The sequence below is a fragment of the Phyllobates terribilis genome, unplaced genomic scaffold (assembly GCF_046119375.1).
Source record: "Phyllobates terribilis strain yellow unplaced genomic scaffold, ASM4611937v1 Scaffold_2__4_contigs__length_985480577, whole genome shotgun sequence".
Taxonomy (NCBI): Eukaryota; Metazoa; Chordata; class Amphibia; order Anura; family Dendrobatidae; genus Phyllobates; species Phyllobates terribilis.
Genome location: NW_027362762.1, coordinates 533,948,223 through 533,971,697, shown reverse-complemented (window position 1 = coordinate 533,971,697; position 23,475 = coordinate 533,948,223). Strand labels below are relative to the sequence as shown.

The 23,475-nt window shown below is 41.6% G+C and overlaps 1 protein-coding gene across 1 annotated transcript; it reads left to right on the top strand.

The window, feature by feature from the left end:
- Positions 1 to 755: 755 nt before the first annotated feature.
- Positions 756 to 19,898, top strand: GPN2 (GPN-loop GTPase 2). Its single transcript, XM_073670616.1, has 5 exons — positions 756 to 1,235; positions 1,862 to 2,018; positions 12,818 to 12,978; positions 17,478 to 17,602; positions 19,218 to 19,898. Exons 1-5 carry the CDS (start codon positions 813 to 815, stop codon positions 19,288 to 19,290), a joined length of 939 nt encoding a protein of 312 aa, XP_073526717.1. The 5' UTR covers positions 756 to 812; the 3' UTR covers positions 19,291 to 19,898.
- Positions 19,899 to 23,475: the final 3,577 nt, after the last annotated feature.

Here is a 23,475-nt window from a genome sequence, read left to right as displayed (position 1 = left end):
CTGAACTTGCAGTCATATATGAAGCAGTCCGGGTTAGGAGACTGGCCTTGTGGTCCATATATGATGTACATTGCCCGGACTGGTCACAGGTCTCCTCACCTGAACTTGTAGTCATATATGAAGCAGTCCGGGTTAGCAGACTGGCCTTGTGGTCCATATATGATGTACATTGCCCGGACTGGTCACAGGTCTCCTCACCTGAACTTGCAGTCATATATGAAGCAGTCCGGGTTAGGAGACTGGCCTTGTGGTCCATATATGATGTACATTGCCCGGACTGGTCACAGGTCTCCTCACCTGAACTTGTAGTCATATATGAAGCAGTCCGGGTTAGCAGACTGGCCTTGTGGTCCATATATCATGTACATTGCCCGGACTGGTCACAGGTCTCCTCACCTGACCTTACAGTCCGGATTAGGGGACCGGCCGGTCCTTGTGGTCCCTATATGGACAGTATATTGCGCTCCTGTACACCCAGCTTTAGCAGTACGATTACATACTCCAGCGGGATGTACAGCTGCGGGAGGTGGGAACGTGCTCTAGGGACCGGTAAAAGGGACATGGCTTGTATTAAGGGACCTAGTTGTGGAGAGACCTTCTGGGAGCCTGCTGCAGGATGTACGCCGCTCCTGTGCAGGTAGAACTACATGACACAGGTACTCTCTCATGGCGGGGACATATAGCATCAGCTAAACCTTGGTGCACGTAATTCTCCCGCTGAATCACGGCCTTGCGTCATTAGCCGCCTGCTCAGTGTGACGTCATCCATGGGCGCCGAGTGCTGGCGGAAGTAGCTCCGACAAGCTGAGAACATGGAGACAGCGAGCGACGGCAAAGCTCTGCCGCTTGTAGGCTTTGGGCAGGCGGTGATTGGACCCCCCGGGTCCGGGAAGACAACCTATGTCCGTGCCATGCATGCCCTTCTCACCAGCATGGGGCGCCGGGCTTCCATTATTAATCTGGACCCTGCCGGGGAGGACGAGCCAGGGGCAGCGGTCACTCTGCAGGAGCTTCTGGCTCTACCAGAGGTGATGGCGGAGCTGCGCCTGGGGCCGAACGGCGCCCTGCTATACTGCATGGAGTATTTACAGGGGAACCTGGACTGGTTACGAGACCGGCTGCTCAGTCTCCGGGGGACCTACCTGCTGTTTGACTGCCCTGGACAGGTGGAGCTCTACACCCACCACCCTGCTCTGCCCACCATCCTGAGGCAGCTGCAGAGCTGGGGGCTGAGGGTGAGCAGAGGGCAGCACAGAGGGGCACAGCAGTTACATTGGTGGGCTATCACATCTGTCACCATGATACATGGAGGTGGTTCCCCCAGTGATGTCACCAGCTAATGGTATAGAAGGGGTTACGTCTGGTCTCCATGTCTGTGTGCTTATAGACCGTCCACATGACTTATTCGATGCTAATAGCCTTTACCGAGGTTGTTGTAGAAGGCTAAATTGTGCTGCTTTCCCGGTATTAGCTGGGGGAGTGGGCGCTCCTTTATGTGCGCCATGTATGCATTTTGCATTCTTGCAACTAGATGCGCTCAGCTTGTCTCCAAAGAAGTGAATTGAGAAACTGGACCCTACTAGTCGGCGGGTTACCACAAGTATGTGGTCACGTGTGCCCACGGCAGTACCAGGGAATCGTGGGAACATGTACACCACACGCTGTAATGATTGTGCAGTCAGATCAAGTGACCGCAGACTTTCTCCCAACCCTTTTTGTTTCTTATCCTTTACTGTAAAGCCCGGCAGCCGGACTGAGACTATTACTGGCACCCCATATTTTCAGAAGTGTTTTGTAGGTTGACATGATTTTTGGGTTTCAGATATCCTTTTAGACATATATTTCTATTGTCTCTCTTTAGTTGTGCGCTGTGCACCTTGTGGATTCCCATTATTGCGCAGACCCAGCTAAGTTCATCTCCGTTCTGTGTACATCACTGAGCACTATGCTTCACATAGAGCTACCCCACATCAACATCCTCTCCAAGGTGGACCTCATTGAGCAGTATGGTAGACTAGGTGAGCATGGAGTTATTTTTACGGCTAGTTTATAGCATTTTTGTTACATTATGCTGTAATACACAACAACATAATTGATAGTCCTGTTACTTTAATGGGTTTTCCCTTAACTTAAAGCGCACCTGTCAGCAGTATTGTGCTCAGTAAACTACATACACTGTCAGGTGGGCGACATTACACTGATTAAAATGATACCTGGGTTGATGAAATCCGTCCCGTGGTTCTTGTGTATTCTTTACTTTCAGTTTGGAGACAATGATATGTTCGTGATTCTGGGCAGCCTGTGGGGTGGGCTCTATCTGGTGCTCTGCTTACATATTCATCTATATGCTCTTATGACAGCTCACTGATCTTTCACTGACCTGCCTCCTATTTTACATAATGCATCTACTATTGTGGGCTAGGTAAAATAGGAGGCAGGTCAATGAAGGTACAGTGACCTGTCAGAAGGCAGACATAGGAATACGTAAGCAGAGCACCAGATAGAGCCGCCCCAGAGCACAAGCATATCATTATCTCCAAACTGAAAGTAAAGATTACACAAGAACCACTGGATGGATTTCATCAACCACGGTATCATATTAATCAGTGTAACGTCCCCCCATCTGACAGTGTATGTAGTTTACTGAGCACAATCCTACTGACAGGTGCGCTTTAAAGCACACGCGGACGCCATTTTGCTAGAGGAAAAAGAAATTTGCCTGCAGCAATATGGCCCCCGCCGCCCACGCAGTAGCATTTCTCGGTTGCCGAGAGATGCTACTGCTCATGCGTGGCGCCATATTTCTGCACCCAAATTATTTTTCTAAAAGCAAAATGGTGGGCGGCGGGAGCCATATTGCTGCAGGCAAATTTCTTTTTCCTCTAGCAAAATGCCGCTTACGCATTAGCATCTCTTGGCAAACGAGAGATGCTACTGCACATGTGCTGGCGGACATTTTGGGGAATGTAAATTTCAATGTGACAGAAATTACAAATTCAGTATGTAAAATAGTAGGCAGGTCACTGAAAGCACAGTGACCTGTCACAAGGCACAGATAGGAATACATGAATACATAATCAGAGCACATGCATATCATTATGGCAGAAATGAAAATCAAGATTATAAAAGAACCACTAGATGGGTTTCATCATCCAAAGTATCATTTTACTCCGTGTAATGTTGCCAACCTGACAGTGTATGTAGTTTACTAAGCACAATCCTGCTGACAGGTGAGCTGTAACGGGAAATTGTCCCATTGTGAAACCTTCAGCTCAGACAACATTGTAAAGGCTGCAGCTGATCAGCGCCCACTGATGGGCTGCACAAGTCACATGACAGTTTATCTAGAAACAAGGCAAAGACACCACATATCGTTAAACACGCCTAAATATCAACAACATGTACAAAAGTTTGAGAAACATGTACAACATATAAAACCTGATAATTATCATTTAGCACCCCCCTTAGGCGATAATATTCCAAATGTAAGCTCTACAATATGCACAGGTAAGTATGGTACATAGATATATAATGTGATATAAATACCAATTTCTAGAACAGTAAATGATAGTGCAAAACTGTAGACATGATGGGTGTGTGACTATACAGTAAGAAAATATATAGATATGTATATATTATTTCTAGAAGCCTAATGAACAATGATATGCCAGATATAAGCCCCAAAAAATACAGACACGTGTGCATGCACATATAATGACCAGTTTACCTATGTTATACTGTGATTAACAAATGTTTAGAACCATCAAAACTAATGTAGAGTAATATATCTCTCTCAATAGTATCTAGAAACATGATGGTAGTATAAAGACATACGCAAAAGAAACCTGCACCCCGACACAACCACATATGTCATGCATATTGCAAGGACCTCCTGGTATGTTTGGTATAAGAAATAATATACCCAAGCTGATCAGTCTAATACATGATATGATGCACGATTTAGAAAGTAGGGTAAAATGATCATTTCACTATATTATAAAGCCCCCTTTGTAGCTTATAGGTAAGAGATACAAAAAGGTGAAAATGTAGCCTAAATCTCTAGATAAATAGTGGAACAGCCAGATAGGGCTGGAGTTCATTATCCATGCCTAAGGTGGAGACTGAAAAGCACCAATAGGATCTGGGACATAGTTTAAGTCATGAGACTGATGGAGATGCTGCGTTGATCCAGGTGATAAGTAGCTATCCACAGCTGCTGCAGGCCCGGTGTTGGGACCAAGAAGAGTAACAGCACACATCACCGCTCTAGCCATTCACTGAGCTCAGTCTGGCTAGAGAAGTGAGACGCTGCTGACGTGACGTCACAACACCTGGACAGCAGTGGCGGGGAGTTGGCACTAGACCCAGGGAGGGGTGAGTACCTGATTAGTCCATTTTATGTACTTTACACACATTTTGGACCACTTTAGTGACGATGAACATCCTTTTTAAAAATTGTGGAAGTTGTCTGGAACCCTCACCATTCCTGAGAATGAAGACTATACAACATTGATGTGGCGCAAAAGTCTGCTACTAAATTTTTCCTTCATTTATTTAAAGGGGTTGTTGGACTTTAGGCTACAAGTCTGCAGTCACTCCATGTGACTGCAGACTTGTGAATCCTCACATTGCGCGCTGTGAGGATTTTCCGGTACTGGCAGCAGGCGCATGACCACAAGTATGTGATTTGTATATTTCCAGACACAATCCCACTAGACGTGTTCGGCCGCGTTCAGTTCACTTGTATTGAGTGAAGCCGCGCACATTTCGTCAGCACGTGTCCGCATGTATACAAATCACATACTTACGGTCACACGCCTGCCAGTACCAGAGAATTCTTAAAGCGTGTGCAATGTGAGTATTCACAAAACTTGTATCATAAGGCTGGACAACCCCTTTAACCACTTCGCACCAGAGCCTGTTTTTGCCTTCGTGACTGGGCCAATTTTTTCAATTCTGACCACTGTCACTTTATGAGGTAATTACTCTGGAACGCTTCAACGTATTCCCCTGATTCTGAGATTGTTTTTTCGTGACATATTGTACTTCATGATAGTGGTAAAATTTCTTCGATATAACTTGCGTTTATTTGTGAAAAAATCGGAAATTTGGCGAAAATTTAGAAAATTTTGCAATTTTCAAACTTTGAATTTTCATGCCCTTAAATCAGAGATATGTCACACAAAAGAGTTAATAAATAACATTTCCCACATGTCTACTTTACATCAGCACAATTTTGGAACCAAAATTTTTTTTTTGTTAGGGAGCTATAAGGGTTAAAAGTTGACCAGCGATTTCTCATTTTTCCAACAAAATTTACAAAAACATTTTTTAGGGACCACATCATATTTGAAGTCACTTTGAGGGGTCTTTATGACTGAAAATACTCAAAAGTGACACCATTCTAAAAACTGCACCCCTCAAGGTGCTCAAAACCACATTCAAGAACTTTATTGACCCTTCAGGTGCTTCACAGGAATTTTTGGAATGTGGAAGAAAAAAATTAACTAACTTTTTTCACAAAAATGTTACTTTAGACCCAATTTTTTTTATTTTTGCAGGGGTAACAGGAAAAAATGGACCCCAAATTTTTTTGTGCAATTTCTCTTGAGCGTGCTGATACCCCATATGTGGAGGCAAACCACTGTTTGGGCGCACGGCAGGGTTTGGAAGGGAAGGAGCGCCATTTGACTTTTTGAATGTAAAATTTGTTTGAATAATTAGCGGACGCCATGTTGCATTTGGGGAGCCCCTGATGTCCCTAAACAGTGGAAACCCCCCACAAGTGACACCATTTTGGAAACTAGACCCCTTAGGGAACTTATCTAGATGTGTGGTGAGCACATTGAACCCCAAGGTGCTTCACAGAAGTTTATAATATTGAGCTGTAAAAATAAAATTTTCACATTTTTCCCAAAAAAACGTTTTTCATTCCCTAATTTTGTATTATCATAAGGGTAACAGGAGAAATTGCACCATGAAATTTGTTGTGCAATTTCTCCTGAGTACGCCGATACCCCATATGTGAGGGAAAACCACTGTTTGGGCGCACTGCAGGGTTCGGAAGAGAAAGGAGCGCTATGTTGGCTGGGATAGGTGGCAGACACCATGTCACATTTGAAGAGTCGCTGACATGCTGAAACAGCAGAAACCCCCACAAGTGACCCCATTTTGTAAACTACACCTCTCAAGGAATTCATCTAGGGAAGTAGTGAGTATTTTTTAATTTTTAAATTTATACCATTGGGCAGTGAAAAAAGCATAATTATATTTTTACCACAAAAAAATGTTTTACAATCAGATTTTACATTTTCACACAGGGCAATGGGTAAAAATGGTGCCAAAATGTGTCACACAATTTCTTCTAAAAGTGGCAATACCCCAAATGTGGCTGTATCGTACCGCTCAGCCATACGGCGAGATCTGGGGGGGACGGAGTGCTATTGGACAATTGGAGAACAAATTATTGTAGAATAGGCATTTGGATTTGGGAGCACAAAATTTTCTGAATTTCTTTTGGGGGGCAAGGGCCATTTCGCTTTTCCAGAGCCTTTCTGCTACCAGTAACTTTGAATATTTTTAACAGATGACTTACCTGAGTGGGGACTAGCTTTTTTTGAGGACTGAGTTGAAGCTTTTATTGGGAACATTTTACGTAACATTTATCCGGCGCTCTAGGCTGAGCACTTACATCGGGGTTTCCATCTAAATTTCCAAGCGATATAATTCAGATGAAACCCCTGCGGGATCCATTCACTGTAATGAGGCAGCAGAGTTACTCTGGACTCCGTCTGGCCTCTGTTTAGCGGTGTCCTTTTTTTCAGAAGTGCACAAAACTGTGGCCAACCGCACTTTTATGCACGCCTAAAACAAATGACACCGTGGGATCCCAGGCTAGACGGCGTCCACAGTGGCCTATATCTGCCTCATTACAGGGAATCTTCCGTCATGGGTTCCGGCTGAATCACGTATTTCAGAGATTTACACGGAAACTCTGGTGTAAGCGCTCAGCGCAGAGCGCAGGATAAATGTGGGCAGAGCCTTACTGCGATCTTTGGGAGACCTAATAAACAAATCAGTAGCAGGTGAAGAATTGGTTTCATTTTTTACGCCGTTCCTCGTGCGGTATAAGTGATGAGATTACTTTTTTCTTTGGGTCGGTGCGATTACAGAGATACCAGATTTATATCGGGTTTTTATGACTGACAGCTGTCACACACTAAAGAGACGCTTTTTTTTGCAGAATCTAGTTTTTGCATCACCATATTTTAGAGCTATAATTTTTCCATATTTCGGCCGACAGAGTCATGTGATGGCTTGTTTTTTGCGGGACGAGTTGACATTTTTATTGGTACCATTTTTGGGTACGTGCCATTTTTTGATCGCTTTCTATTCAGTTTTTTGGGAGTTAAAATTAACAAAAACCAACAATTCAGGAATTGTTTTTTGAGTTTTTTTTTTTATGCCGTTCTGCGTGTGGTAAAAGTGATCAGGCAGCGTTATTCTTCGGGTCAGTACGTTTACAGCGATACTACACTTAGTGTATTTTTTTTTATGTTTTGGCGCTTTTATACAATAAAACAATTTTATAGAAAAAAATATTTTTTTTGCATTGCTTTATTCTGAGCGCTATAACTTTATTTTTCGGCTGATGGAGCTGTATGGCGGCTTTTTTTTTGCGGAACAAGATGACGTTTTCAGCGGTACCATTTTTATTTCTATTTTGCTTTTTGATCGCATTTTTTTCCACTTTTTGTTTGGCGATATGATGAAAAAGCATATTTTTTGCTCCGTTTTTTATTTATTTTTATTTCAGTGTGCACAGAAGGAGTTAATTAGTGTGACAGTTTTATAGCTCGGGTTGTTTCGGACGCGGCGATACCAAATATGTGTACTTTTTTTTGGTTTTGTAAAAATATACGGATTTATTGGTTTAATATTTTATTTATTTTGTGATTTTTTTTTTTTTATTTATTTTTTTTTTTTTTTAACAGTTTAAAAACATTTTTTTTTACTTTTTTTTACATTTTTACTTAGTCCCTGTATGGGGCATTCATTTTTATTTTTCTGATCACTGATCTCATGTAATGTAATAGACATGTATTACATTACATGAGATCTTCGCTGAATGTTTCACAGTCAGAGTCTCCTGCCTGGCTTCAGCTGCAGGCTGAGCCAGGCAGGACACCATATATGGCAGATCTGGAGGCGGTCATGTGACCTCCAGCTGCCATAGCAACCCCAGGTCCTGGAAGGTATCAGGGGTCGTCGGAGAGGTAAGTAAGACGACCCCCTCTCCTCTGTCTATCTTCTATATGCCGCGATCACTATAGATCACGGCATATAGAAAATAGCAAAGGGTTAACATCACTGGGACCTGATCCAATCAGGTCCCGATGATGTCCCCTGTCAGGGCTAACGCTCTGCACCGGAATCGCAGCGCTTGCAGGACCCTGGGGGTCCGGAGTGCTGCGAGGCCACCCACCGTTTTTAAACGTCGGCGCTGCACAGAGCCCAGCAAGCGCCGACGTTTATCTACAGTGGGCGGTCGGGAATCGGTTAAACTATTTGTTTAAATCAGAAAAATTAAAATAAAGCCGTAAATGATGAATCATGCTCATACTTCCTGTCCGGAAGAGTATTCATCTGTTTCATTATTATCCAAGGCATTCATTCATTATTCATTCTTACCCCTCCATACACAGCTGATAACACAATTGATGATTTCACAGCTCTTCCTTCACAATTGCTCTAGCACACGTTCATTAGATTCTTTAATACAAAGTATAGGTTTAGAGTCAGTGTATTGCTGCTAATGCACAAATGGATTCCCTGAAACTGGGACTATGAGTCTAAAATAAAGTCCTTGCAAGAGAAAAAAAAAAAGAGTAGCACTCACCAGTAAATGTAAAAAACAATCCTTTATTCTTGATCTATGGTAAAAACAGACGGGCAGGGGAGCATGTGGTGCACTGTTTGTCCTAACAGTGCACCACGTGCTCCTCTGCCCGTCTGTTTTTACTACGAATCAAGAATAAAGGATTGTTTTTTTTACATTTACTTGTGAGTGCTACTCTTTTTTTTTTTTTTCTCTTGCAAGAACTTTACCATAGACTTTCTTAACAGTAGCACCCGGTTAAAACTTGGAGGAGGTGTGAAATAGAATCCCACAGATATACTGGTATGCTGCAAGGGCTATGAATGGTGCATAGGTTCTGGTATTTTTCTGCTCTTAGGCTGGACACGAGTCTAAAATAATCTCAGTTGCTAATGTGAAAATTGTAAGATTTCTAGCTTTTCATTTTAAATACAGATTGTGACATGAAAAAAATCATCATGACAACATCCGGGTCACCAGACAGCAGGAAGATATTTTGTTCATGCACAGTGCATGACCAAAGTATCTTCTGCATCTGCAGCGCTGACAGTGCTCCATCCCTATGCTATACAGGCGATCAGAATAAAAAAAGTGAAAGTCCCATAGTGGGACACAGAATAAAAGTCCAAATAGTGTTAAATGAAAAAAAAAAAAGTGTAAAAATATTAAAAAAATAAAAAAAAATCCACCAAAAATAAAAATATAATGTACCATGTATCAATAAATATGAAAAAAAAAAAAAAACAATAAAAGTACACATATTTGGTATCACCGCGTCCGGAACGACCTGACCTATAAAACTGTCCCACTAGTTAACCCTTTTAGTGAACACGGTAAAAAAAAAAAAAAAAAACGAAGCAAAAAACAATGCTTTATCATCATACCGCCAAACAAAAAATGGAATGACACATGATCAAAAAGACTATAAGTAAACATGGTACCGCTGAAAACGTCATCTTGTCCTGCAAAAAACAAGCCACCATACAGCTCCATCAGCCAAAAAATAAAAAAGTTATCGCTCTCAGAATAAAGCGATGCAAAAAGACGCATTTTTTTTGTAAAATCTAGTTTTTGCATCGCCATATTTTGAGAGCTATAATTTTTCCATATTTTGGCCGACAGTCATGTGACTGCTTGATTTTTGTGGGATGTGTTGACGTTTTTATTGGTAACATTTCAAGCACTTGACCTTTTTTGATCGCTTTCTATTCTGATTTTTGGGAGGCAGAATAAACAAAAACCACCAATTCCGGAATTGTTTTTATGGGTTTTTTTTATGCTGTTCCGCGTCTGGTAAAATTGATAAGGTAGCTTTATTCTTCGGGTCAGTACGTTTAAAGCGGTACCACATTTATATCGTTTTTCTATGTTTTGGCGCTTTTACACAATAAAAGTTATTTTATAGAAAAATATATTTTTTTTGTGTGTGACAGCTGTCAATAATTAAAACCCGATATGATTCTGGTATTGCTGTAATCGCACCAACCCAAAGAATAAAGTCGTCTAATCACTTATACCGCACGAGGAACAGCGTAAAAAATAAACTCTAGGGTAAGGGTTGGGCTAGGGTTAGCGTTGGGGTTAGGATTTGGATTTTTTTTTTTTTTAAAAGTGAAGAAAAAAAAGATGACAATATGGTGACTAGTGTTGAGCGCAAGTGCTCGCTACTTGAGTTTGCATCGGGTGTTCTGGTATGCACTGAGCATCGTGATTGCTCGAGTGACATGCTCAAGTCTCCGCCCCATATACTTTGTGGCCAAAAAAACCTCACGGGGATTGCCTGCCATGCACGAGTGATCCCCGCATGTTTTTTTTTTTTTTGGGGTGTCTAATAACCGTGAAACATGCGAGTGCAAACTCAAGCATGTCACTTGAGCACCCGCGATACATGGTGCATACCCAAATACCTGATGCAAACTCAAGTAGCGAGCACTTGCGCTCAAGACTAATGACAACTTATTCAATATGATGACCTAATGTTATCAAATTCTGTGTCGTACTTCTGAATTCAAAATGTTCACTATTCCCCTTGATAAAATCCTTGAGGGGTGTAGTTTCCAAAATGGGGTCACATGTGGGGGGTTTCCACTATTTAGGCACATCAGGGGCTCTCCAAACGCGACATGGCGTCCGCTCTCAATTCCAGCCAATTTTGCGTTCAAAAAGTCACACAGTGCTCCTTCCCTTCTGAACTCTGCCGTGCGCCCAAACACTGAATTTTACACATATATGGGGTATTGGCGTACTCCGGAGAAATTGCACAACAGTTTTTGGGGTCCATTTTCTCCTCTTACCCTTGTGAAAATAAAAAAAATTGGGGCTAAAACATCATTTTTGTGGAAAAAGTTAGATTTTTTTATTTTCACGGCTCGATGTTATAAACTCATGTAAAGCACTTGGGTGTTCAGGGTGCTCACCACACATCTAGACAAGTTCCCTGAGGGGTCTAGTTTCCAAAATGGTGTCACTTGTGGGGGTTTTCCACTGTTAAGGCACATCAGGGGCATATCCGCTAATTATTCAAGCAAATTTTACATTCAAAAAGTCAAATGGTGCTCCTTCTCTTCTGAGCCCTGCCATGCACCCAAACAGTGGTTTTCCCCCACATGGGGTATCGGCTTACTCAGGAGAAATTGCACAACAAACTGCATAGTGCAATTTTTCCTGTTACCCTCATGAAAATGCAGTATTGGAGGCTGAAAAACATTTTTGTTGCAAAAATGTGAAAATTTTATTTTTACGGCTCAATGTTTTAAACTTCTGTGAAGTACCTGGGGGTTCAAGGTGCTCACCACACATCTAGATAAGTTCCCTGAGGGGTCTAGTTTCCAAAATGGTGTCACTTGTTGGGGGTTTCCACTGTTTAGGCACATCATGGGCTCTCCAAACGCAACATGATGTCTGCTAATTATTCAAGCAAATTTTACAATCAAAAAGTCAAATGTTGCTCCTTCCCTTCCGAACCCTGCCGTGCGCCCAAACAGTGTTTTTTTCCCCACTTATGAGGTATCTGCGTGCTCAGGGGAAATTGCACAACAGATTTTGGGGTCCATTTTTTCCTGTTACCCCTGCAAAAATAAAAAAAATTGGGTCTAAAGTAACATTTTTGTGAAAAAAGTTAAATGTTCATTTTTTTTCTTCCACATTCCAAAAATTCCTGTGAAGCACCTGAAGGGTTAATAAAGTTCTTGAATGTGGTTTTGAGCACCTTGAGGGGTGCAGTTTTTAGAATGGTGTCACTTTTGGGTATTTTCTGTCATAAAATTGGCTTTGTAAATTTTGTTGGAAAAATGAGAAATCGCTGGTCAACTTTTAACCCTTATAGCTCCCTAATAAAAAAAAAAAATTTGGTTCCAAAATTCTGCTAATGTAAAGTAGACATGTGGGAAATGTTATTTATTAACTATTTTATGTGACATATCTCTCTGATTTAAGGGCATAAAAATTCAAAGTTTTCAAAATTTTCGCCAAATTTCGTTTTTTTTTCACAAATAAACGCAAGTGATATCCAAGAAATGTTATCACAGTCATGAAGTACAATGTCATGAAAAAAACAGTCTCAGAATCAGGGGGATCCATTGAAGCGTTCCAGAGTAATTACCTCATAAAGTGACAGTGGTCAGAATTGTAAAAATTGGCCCGGTCATTAACGTGCAAACCACCCTCGGGGGGTAAAGGGGTTAATATTACTTTTCCGTTAAAAAAAAAAAGAAAAGTGACCTAGTGCTACACTTGCACCACACTCTTCATTCTCACGTTTGATGGGCGTAGCAGAGGCCGGACAACCACCAATCGTAAAGTTGGATATCCTAACAATATTCTACCCCTTAATATTTGTATTACTCAACTCTACTTGGTATTGTGACTCATTCTAAACTAAAAGTTGGACACTCATGGTTTATTGGGTATCTGAGTAATGGCTGTCTCCTTCCATTGCAGCTTTTAACATTGACTACTACACTGAAGTTATGGATCTTTCTTACTTAGTGGAACATTTGACCTCTGATCCATTTTTCCGACGCCACCGAAGACTCCATGAGAAGCTGGCCGAGGTCATTCAGGATTATGGGCTGGTGTCATTCATGCCACTTAGCGTCAAGGTGAAGCAAGATTGGACCGATTTCTGTGTAGTAAATAACTTGGAGTAAATCCATTTGTAAGAAACTCCATTTTAACTTAGAGAACCTGTCACCTGGTCAAAAGTGGCCAGTTTTTGCTCTTATTTTATTCCCACTGTTTCCCTGAGTAGTCTTTTTTTTTTTTTTTTTTTTTTTTTTTTACATTTTGAAATCTGCATATGGTTCGAGATATGGCTTTTTATGACTGCTAATTTTTATGGTCCTTACCAAGACGTCATGGCTTAAAGGGTAATAATGCAGATCTGCTTAAAGACAAGTCCCAGAGTCTCCTGTCTGCCCTGCCGCCTTGGTAAAGACCATAAAAATTAGCATTAATTAAAGAGGTCCATATCTGTGGAACCATATGGTGGTTGTTGTGTTATTTTTAAAATCCAACAAACCTGAATACTAATTTCAGCAGAGGGAATAAAATATAAGCGAAATCTGGCCACATTTGACAGGTCCACTTTAACCCCTTTACCACCCTGGGTTTTTACATTTTCATTTCTTTGCTCCCCTTCTTCCCACAGCCATAACTTTTATTTTTCCATCAATATGGCCGTGTGAGGGCCTGGTTTTTTGCGGGACAAGTTGTACTTTTAAAGACACCATTGATTTTACCATATTGCTTACTGGAAAACGTGAAAAAAAATTGCTGTGAAATTGCAAAAAAAAATTCAATGCCACAATTTTTTTTTTTTTTTTTTACCATGTTCACTAATTGCCAAAACTAATTATGATTCCCCAGGTCATTAAGAGTTTGTAAATACCAAACATGTATAGTGTAATGTCGCCCACCTGACACTATCTGTAGTTTACTGAGCACAATCCTGCTGACAGGTGCACTTTAAAGCATTGAGGTCTAGGGGGCAGCAGCTTCTCCCCTCCCCCTGTGCTCCTGATAAATCTCCAGTCAGCTCCTCAGTTTGCGTCAGAGGGGAAGGGTTGCCTGCACCAAACTCCTGGGTCAGGGGCCACCCGCGGACACAAAGTACAGACTGCACTGATAATACTTGCACTGCATTATCTGTGCAGTCTCCATGGGTAGAAGTGCAGAAAGACCTGTCATGATGTCATCAAGGCCTTATGACCACAGGTTATTCTGCCAATCTGAATGTGCGGTGCAGTCTAAATAAGCCCTCACTATACGTTACACAGAATTGCAGAGCCATTAACGAGATGAAAACATCAAAACCGTAACATTGGTGGATAAAAAAGTCTAGTCAGTGCTCTGCACGAAAGTGATTGGTAGGAGTAAAACGAAGGGAACAGAACAGTGCAGAGTGCACTGATAGACAGGGTTATATGAGAGAACATGCAATCAGTGACATCATTTTGTAGTAGACTCTTGGTTACAGGATATAATGAGGACCTGCAGCGGCCATGCGGGTGTGCATGGTGAGGGCCTGCAGCGGCTGGGGGTGTGCACTTTTTGTATGGCTGTATGATGAAAAAGCTTCTGTTTTTGTAATGTTCACTAAAGGGGTTAACTAGTGCCAGTTTTGTAGATCAGGTCGTTCTGGATGTGGCGATACCAACAGGGCTGTGGAGTCAGCAAGCCAAACCTCCTACTCATGACACCGACTCCACGACTCCCTCATACATGGCTCATATTTAAGTGATAAATTTACTGTAGAACAGATTCATCTCCGCTAAAAGTCTAGACCCTTAGATCAGGAATAGGACAGACATTTATAGGACATTTCATAACTTTCCCAAATTCTTATGAAAAAAGATTCCCCACAAACTGCATTGAACTACTGTACCCAATTTATTATATATATTATACCAACTCCACCAAAATGGACTCAGACTCCACAACCCTGTATACCAAATGTGTACATTTTTGTTTTCACATAAATATACATATTTATTGGTATTTTTTTTTTTCCTTAATATTTTACAATTGTTTAAAGCCTTTTTTTTACTTTTTTTTCCCTCTATGGGACTTTAACTTTTATTACTCTGATCACTGATCTAATGTGTTGCAATGCACCAGAACTGAAATGCATTATACCGGTCAGTGTTAAGACTGACAGACCATGCTCTAAAAGGCATTCTAACAGGCCACCATAGCTGACAACGACAAGGTCATTATTTGTTTAAGTTGTGGGAGTGCCAGTCATGTGGGAGAGCGAGCTTCCTCTCCTAGCCTTCAAAATGCTGCAATCTCTATTGATTGCGGCATTTAGAGGGTAAAACAGCTGGGGCAGTGCAGGCACCTTGCCTGGCTGTGACAGCCGGGGCTTGGCTATCACTTAAAATGATCTACCTGCGGCTACAGTGTGCGCGCTATTAAGGAGAGTGAATGGTCGCTGCTCCCCACGCACACACAGTTCCGGCGTGGGAGCAGTGACTATTCTGGCACAACATCTCACAGTGTGCACACTAAGTGCACGACTTGGCTCACACTGTGAGATCCCTGTCGGCAGCAGAGCAGGACGCAGCGCTGGAGGAGAGAGGAGGTGAGCATAATTGTTTATTTTTTTTATTTTTTGTATGTGCAGCGTGATGGGGATCAGGGGATGCCAAGCGTACCAGGAAAAGGGATGAGGGGGGCCATACATAAGCAGGTTGAGGGATGAAGGGTGTCATACATACCAGGAGCCGCGCAGCAAGTACAGTGTGCACGCTATTAAGGAAAATGAATATTCACTGCTCCCCATGCCCATAGGCGTGGGGAGCAGTGAATATTCATTTTCTTTAGCAGCGGGCACAGTGTAGGATGCAGCAGCGGGCTACTGCCTCCTGTGCCCCGCTCCTCTGCCGCTGCAGCTCCCCCCACACCCTTCACCACAGAGTGTGTATGTGTGATTATATATATATATATATATATATATATATATATATATATATATATATATTTATTACATACACACAGGGTGGTCCAAAAGTAGGTGGCCAGAAAATAACATTTATTTTGATTTATATATAAAATTATATTTACTAACACAAGCATAACATTCACAATTAAATTTTATTCTGAACAATATTACAAAAGCCCTTGCTGTTTTCCATTACAATTTGCACAGCTTTGAAGTCTGCCTCTTACGCTTCGACAAACTTTTTTGCACAAGTCTCTTTGGGTATTAATTTCTTGAAATGCATCTCTTATGTAATTTTTCAAATCAATGACACTTTTTGGTTTTCGACTATAAACTTTGTCCTTGTGTACTCCCCAAAAGAAAAAATCCATTGGGGTCAAGTCTGGTGAATGTGCTGGCCAATCAAATGGGCCTCTTCGGCCAATCCATTTATTAGGAAATGTTTCCTCAAGATACTCGCGGACTACTCTTGAATAATGTGGAGGGGCCCCATCTTGTTGGAAATAAAGGTCATCTGAATTAGGCTGTTGCTGTAACTGGGGAACAACTTGATTCATTAGAATTTCGAGATACTTATCTCCTGTGACTGTTCCATCAAAAAATATTGGTCCTAAAACACCAAAACTTGAAATAGCGCCCCAAACATTGACACCAGGCTCATTTAGTTATTGCTCAAATGTTAAATGCATGTTCTCATACTAGTAAATATAATTATGTCTGTTAATATGGCCGGATAATTTGAAAGAAGCTTCATCACTCCACATAATGTTATCTAAAATTACTGGATTTTCTTCAATTTCGTTAAGCATAATCTCACTAAATTGCAGCCGCCGATCTGGATCATCCTCCAATAAACCGTGAATTAGACGTGGACGATAAGCTTTCCACCCAATAGATTTCAGGATTCGCATGATAGAAGCTCATGAAATTCCCAATTCCAAAGAGGCTCTTGTGGTGGACTTTTTTGGACTCTGAACAAATGTTTCAGCAACAAGTTGTTTATTATCTTCTGTACAGACTGCTTTGGGTCGACCAGTTTTTGGAGCATTAAGGATTGAGCCAGTGGCATTGAATTTGTCACGAATGCCGTAAATGGTTTGTCTCTTTGGGGTTTGAGTACCAAATGTTTCAACCCAATTTGCTCTAACGGTTTCCGCATTTTGAGATTTTCAATACTCTGTTAAAATCCATTTTCTTTGATCTGTATTTAAATGATTTGCCATTATTTGTTATCTGAATTATCTGAAAAGAAAACAGATTTGGGGGAGATCTATCTGTGAAAGCTAGATCTGTGAAACTGGCTCAGTTGCCCTTAGCAACCAATCAGATACCACCTTTCATTTTCCAAAGAGTCTGTGAGGAATGAAAAGTGGAATCTGATTGGTTGCTAATGGCAACTGAGCCAGTTTCACCTTATCACTTTACACCATATTTGATAAATCTCCCCCTTCATAACCTTATTACACTTTCTGTCCACCTACTCTTGAACCACCCTGTGTGTGTGTGTGTGTGTGTGTGTGTGTATGTATATATATATTTGGTACAAATTTATACAGGATCGCTGCAGAAATTACTACATTTGAACACTGAACATAGCCAAGCTTACAGGGACTATCATTTTATTGTTAACAACTTTTTTGCTATGTGTTTTCTTAGGATGAAGAAAGTATGCAGTGCGTCTTGGCTGCTGTAGACAAAGCCAGTGGCTTTTGCTTTGGGAAAGATCAATCACTTGGAAATCTTATGTCTGTAGCGATGGGAGCAGATTTCCATTTCACTTCGTATCCTTTTCTTACAAGTAAGTATGGCCATGGGCATAATTTTAGAAAAGGGAAGGACTAAATACTAGAGATGAGCAGATCGCTTTGCATAACCATGGTCCAGGTCAGTGCTCTCTGGCTGTGGATAGGAGCTGTGCAAATTTACTTACCCTCTGGGATTCCAGGCTCGGCTTATGATTAGCCAGATTGACCAGACGTCACCTGTACACCACACAGATGACGTCACTCCGGGCTGGCATTTACAATGCTGCGCTGTTGAACTTGGAAGATCGGGAAATTCAAGCAGTTCCTGCCTACAGCTAGAGAGTACTGACCTGGACCATGGTTGTGTGGAGTGATCTGCTCACCTCTATTAAATACTCTTACAATCTGCCTATTATTAGCAGATTTGGCTTTTTTCTTTCATTATATTTTTTTGTTAGGCACTGATTTGAAGCATTATAAAATCATCTACCACAAGTTAAGGAGAGTATACTTGCTTTTATGTTACAGTATATTGCCCAATTTTTTTTCTTTCCTTTTGGCTTTGGGAACAGTAATCTTGGAGAGATCAGATATAATTTCTGGATATCCCTAAGTATTGCATATATTGTGGTGGGTTTGTTTATGTCCATAAATGCCAGATATTCTATGGCACTGTTTCAATAACCTCTAATTTGTTCAGTGTGATAATATAGAGCCTGTTGAGTTGTACTGTAATGACTGTGTACAATGTGGACTTAGCTTACTAAGCCCTGCTGTGTGTAACTAAAATGCTCACTTGCTATGAGCGCTGACCGCTGGGTGGCGCTCATAGCATCCTGGCAATGACAACTTCAGGGGTCTCCTGCAGACCCTCCTGGGTTGTCATGGCAACCCATCGGTGACCCGCGGTAATATGACACGGGCGTCGAAGGGCGGGACTAGTGTCGTGCTTCTGGCGTGGCAATGTTAAATGCCACGATCCGAGATTGACAGCGGCATTTAACATGTTAACAGCCGTGGGTGGATCGCAATTCCACCCGCAGCTGTTAGGGGCACATGCCAACTGATGAGATCAGCTGTCACATGCCCGGTAACATGTGGGCTCATCGCCGGAGCCCGAATGGAGTGCAGGCATACCAACTTGGACGTACTCATACGTCCAATGTGGTAAAGGGGTTCTTTGTCAGTGTAATGGCTGATCTCAGTGCAGAGCTTGTGTGGTTATAACTGACACCTCTGCAGGTTCCTCTAAGTGCTTCTCCTTCTATCTCACAGGCAGCCAGGGTTGCAACACTGTTGCAGTACAGCAGAGCTGTAAGAGCTGCAGCTGCTAAGGTATTTGCTGTCAGACAAAGTTCAGTTCTACTGTTCTGTGTTAGTTACATGACTCGCATTGGTAACTCCCCCTTTCATTTATAATAAGCTCTGAAGGCAAAGTCTCATACAGACCGTAGCTCTGAACAGCTCATTTACATATAAGCAAAACGTGGATTTCTCTGGAATAAGACATCAGATCGCAGATATCAAGGTATCATTTTATTCAGCTTCCTGTTACCTACATGCCCATATAAATGGCTTAAGAGGGTTGATCCTACTGACAGAATCTCTTTAATAATTTTTGTGTCTACTAAATCCTTAACCCACACTCCAGAACACTGGCTTTTCAGGAGAAATATGTTGAAGAAGCAAAAAAAAACATAGAAGAAGAAACTTTAGACTTATGATCACCAGTCCTAAAGCTTTCATATTTGTGAGTCACTGAGCCACCAAAAATACTATTGGAATGGAAGCAAAGCCTTACTGGATTCAATTTAATTTTCTGCACTAATATTACACCTCTTGCGCAGAGTTGTAGTCCAGCAATGTCATTAAAACCGGCAACACAACCTTTATGTAACTACAACTCCACTGAAATATCACAGTGAACATGCCTAGAGTTTTGGATGGCGGTTTTCTAGTAGGTTCTAGTATGTTCTACATTGTATTTCGAATGATTGATGTTAAAATTTCTGAACTCTTCAGAACAAGCTTAAGATTAATGTTGTAAATTATTTTTTTTATGAAGAAAAGAAACATTTATTACCAGATATGTTGTGTGACACTTTCTGAAACGTTCATGAAAAATTCTTAATAGGATATCTTCTGTCTCCACTAGTCTTAAAGAGGTTGAGCAGGTTTGGGATGAAAGTCCACAGTCTTTGTGACTGCAGCCTTCTGAATTCTCATTACTCGCACCGCAATCTGTCAGGATTCTTTGGTGTGGAGACACCCCTCATCCCCAATCCTGGTTTGCATGGCCACCTATCACTGCACACATTAAAAAAAAAATAAACACTCATACTCGCCTTCCTTTCTTCTACTCCTGCGCTGCATCCTGTTCTGCCAGCAGCAGCTCACCTCCGCATCTGAGCAGCCTATGATGTCACTGCCATGTGCCCTCAGACGCTGAGGTGAGGTGCGGGGATATTCACTCCTCTCCACGCCGGGACTATGTGCGTGGAGAAGAGTGAATATCCCTGTTCTTTAAAGGCGTGCGCACAGTGCCAGCAGCACCGCATCTCCCGCTGCGGCTCAGCTATCTTTTGTGCCCGCTACTAAAGAGAATGCATATTAACCCTTCTCCACGCCCATGGGCGTGGAGAAGGGTGAATATGTATTCTCTTTAGCAGTGGGCACAGAGGATCACTGAGCTGCAGCAGTAGCTGCGGTGCTGCTGACACTGCACTTGCTATTAAAGAAATTAATATTCACCCCTCTCCACTCCCATGGGTGTGGAGAAGAGTGAATATTCATTTTCCTTTAGCAGCGGGCACAAGTGGTAGCTGCAGCAGCGGCTACTGTGTGTGCCCAGCTCCGCCGCCGCAACCCACCAATCGTCTGATTTTCATTTGTATGCAATCCATATGGCATTTTTTTTATTCATCGCAAACACATACTGGCAGACTTTTTGAATGCCTGGCACTGGATAACTGATCCTGAAATACCTGGTATCCAGCCCCTTATAAAGTTGTTCTGTGTCTGCTTCAGAATCTCTTTTCCACTTGGACTCTTCATTACTAACATATTACTGTACCAGCATCATGATTTTAAGTCCAACTTGGTAAATATGGCCATCTTAACAAGGCCTAGTACTGAATATTGTCAGATGTACCATATATCACCTATGGAGTCTGGTTTCTCAAGCTGAAACATCAGATTTGCCACATTGCATTATCATAAACTAAAGCAGCAGTTTGTTGCTGTGCAGATTTTGAATGACGTCGCAAAACCTCAGCATAAAAAAAAAAAAAAAAAAAAAAATTAGAGTAGGTTCACACGTCATGTATTTGCTGGCACGTAAAATCTGATTAATTTTTAAAGTACGAGTTTAATATGAATCTAGTCTTGTTGAGAAAGTGACCTCTGCGCTCCACACAACAGCCACTGCTTCAGCAGATTATAAATGCAGTGATGTGATGCTGGAAACTGCCAAATACAAGACGGGTGGAGTATTGCAATAAACTCTGCATACACGTTACTATTTGTTAAAAGATGGAGACGATCACTGAAGTACTACTTTAATTATGCTTTCTTACAAATAGAAATAAGTCTAGTGAACAGCGAATTGTGGGGAATTTTATTTATATGTTTATACACACATGCATATAGTACTGTTCCAAAGTTTTAGGCAGCGGTAGGGAAAAAATAAAATGCTTCAAGTTAACACTTCTATTTTTGAAAATGCTGTTAATAGTTTATTTTTATCAATGAAGAAAAGAGAAATCTAAATCAAATCCTTATTTAGCATGACCACCAGCATCAGTTCTCCTCTATACACTTGTACAGTTCTTGAAGGAACTCAGCAGGGAGGTTTGTTCCAAACCTCTTGTAGAACTAACCACAAGTCTACAAAATGTGGATGTACGTTTATGAAAAACCTTCTCGCTCTTCCTGTAATCCCACACAGACTCTATGATGTTGAGATCAGGGCTCTGTGGGGGTCATATCACTTCCATGACTGCTTGTTATTCTTTGCACTCAAGATAGTTCTTAAAGGGAACCAGCCTTGTCCGTTTGTGTTTTAAACTGCCCCCCAGTGTGTTGTTAGTGATGCCTTGTACATTACTAACATTTTCTCAAAAAAAAAAGCTTCCAGTAGATATGTGTAAAAGCACTTTAAAGCATTAGTAGATTTCATCACATACCTTTAATTTCAGTCATTTGGGTGGTGCTTTTCACCGGTTCAGTCACTGTCCTGTTTAAAATTATTCACGCCCACCGCATTGTAATTGCTTGCTGTGACTGGCCTGATGTCATAGAAATCCTGTGCTTGCACACTGTCCATCAACTCCCCGGGCATGCGCACTGAATCTGGGTGTACATCATCCGCTTCTTTTCACATTTGCGCATGCTCGGGAACCTCCGTGAGTCAGTGGCCACATGATAGTTTGTGAGCATGCATGCATGCTATGCGCGCCACTGTCTTCCTGCTCACCGCCGTGGAGCATGCACACATGTGAAAAGAATCAGTGTTGTGGGCGTGAATAATTTTGAACAGGACTATGACTGACCGTGACTGAACCGGTAAAAAGCGCTACCCCTACGACAAACTAAAGGTATGTGATTCACTCTACTAATGATATAAAGTATACTGGACGCTTTTCTTCGAGAAAACAATGTTAGTGATGCACATTGCATCACTAACAACACACTGGGGCAGTTTAAAACACAAAAGGGACATAACAGGTTCCCTTGGACGATATTGGCTGTATATTTGGGGTTATTGTCCTGCTGCAGAATCAAGGTTGGAGTCTATGAACCTGTTGCCATTTTTCTACATGTCAGTTTCTAGATTTCTGTATATACAGTACAACCCCTGACAAAAATTATGGAATCACCGGGCTTGGTGGATGTTCATTTAGTTGTTGAAAAAAAGCAGATCACAGACATGGCACAAAACTAAAGTCATTTCAAATGGCAACTTTAGGGCTTTAAGAAACACTAAAAGAAATCAAGATTAAAAATGTGGTACTCAGTAAGGGTAATTTTTTTTTAGACCAAGCAGAGGGAAAAAAATTATGGCATCACTCAATTCAGTGGAAAAAATTATGGAATCATGAAAAACACAAAAGAACACTCCAATACATCACTAGAATTTTGTTGCACCACCTCTGGCTTTAATAACAGCTTGCAGTCTCTGAGGCATGGACTTAATGAGTGACAAACAGTACTCTTCATCAATCTGACTCCAACTTTCTCTGATTGCTGTTGCCAGATCAGCTTTGCAGGTTGGAGCCTTGTCGTGGACCATTTTCTTCAACTTCCACCAAAGATCTTCAATTAGATTGAGATCCGGACTATTTACAGGCCATGAAATTGACCTTATGTGTCTTCTTTCAAGGAATGTTTTCACAGTTTTTGCTCTATGGCAGGACGCATTATCATCTTGAAAGATGATGTCATCATCCCCAAACATCCTTCCTATTGATAGTATAAAAAAACTGTCCAAAATATCGATGTAAACTTGGTCATTTATTGAAGATGTAATGACCGCCATGCGTCATTACATGTGTCTGCTCAAACTGTCAGAAACAGACTCCTTGAGGGTGGTATGAGGGCCCAACATCCTCAAGTGGGTGTTGTGCTTACAGCCCAACAACGTGCAGGACGATTGGCATTTGCCAGAAAACACCAAGATTGGCAGATTCGACATTAGCGCCCTGTGCTCTTCACTAATGAGAGCAGGTTCAGACTGAGCACATGTGACAAAGTCTGGAGACACCGTGGAGAACGTTCTGCTGCCTGCAACATCCTCCAGCATGACCAGTTTGGCAGTGTGTCAGTAATGGTGTGGGGCATTTCTTTGGAGGGCCGCACAGCCCTCCATGTGCTAGCAGAGGTAGCCTGACTGACATTAGATACCGGGATGA

What these genes read in the sequence shown, in the direction of transcription:
- GPN2 (XM_073670616.1), top strand. Translation starts at nt 813, where the DNA reads ATGGAGACAGCGAGCGACGGCAAAGCTCTGCCGCTTGTAGGCTTTGGG. An exon ending in TGCAGAGCTGGGGGCTGAGG is followed by an intron (nt 1,236 to 1,861) that starts GTGAGCAGAGGG and finishes GTCTCTCTTTAG; the next exon opens with TTGTGCGCTGTGCACCTTGT. An exon ending in TCATGCCACTTAGCGTCAAG is followed by an intron (nt 12,979 to 17,477) that starts GTGAAGCAAGAT and finishes GTGTTTTCTTAG; the next exon opens with GATGAAGAAAGTATGCAGTG.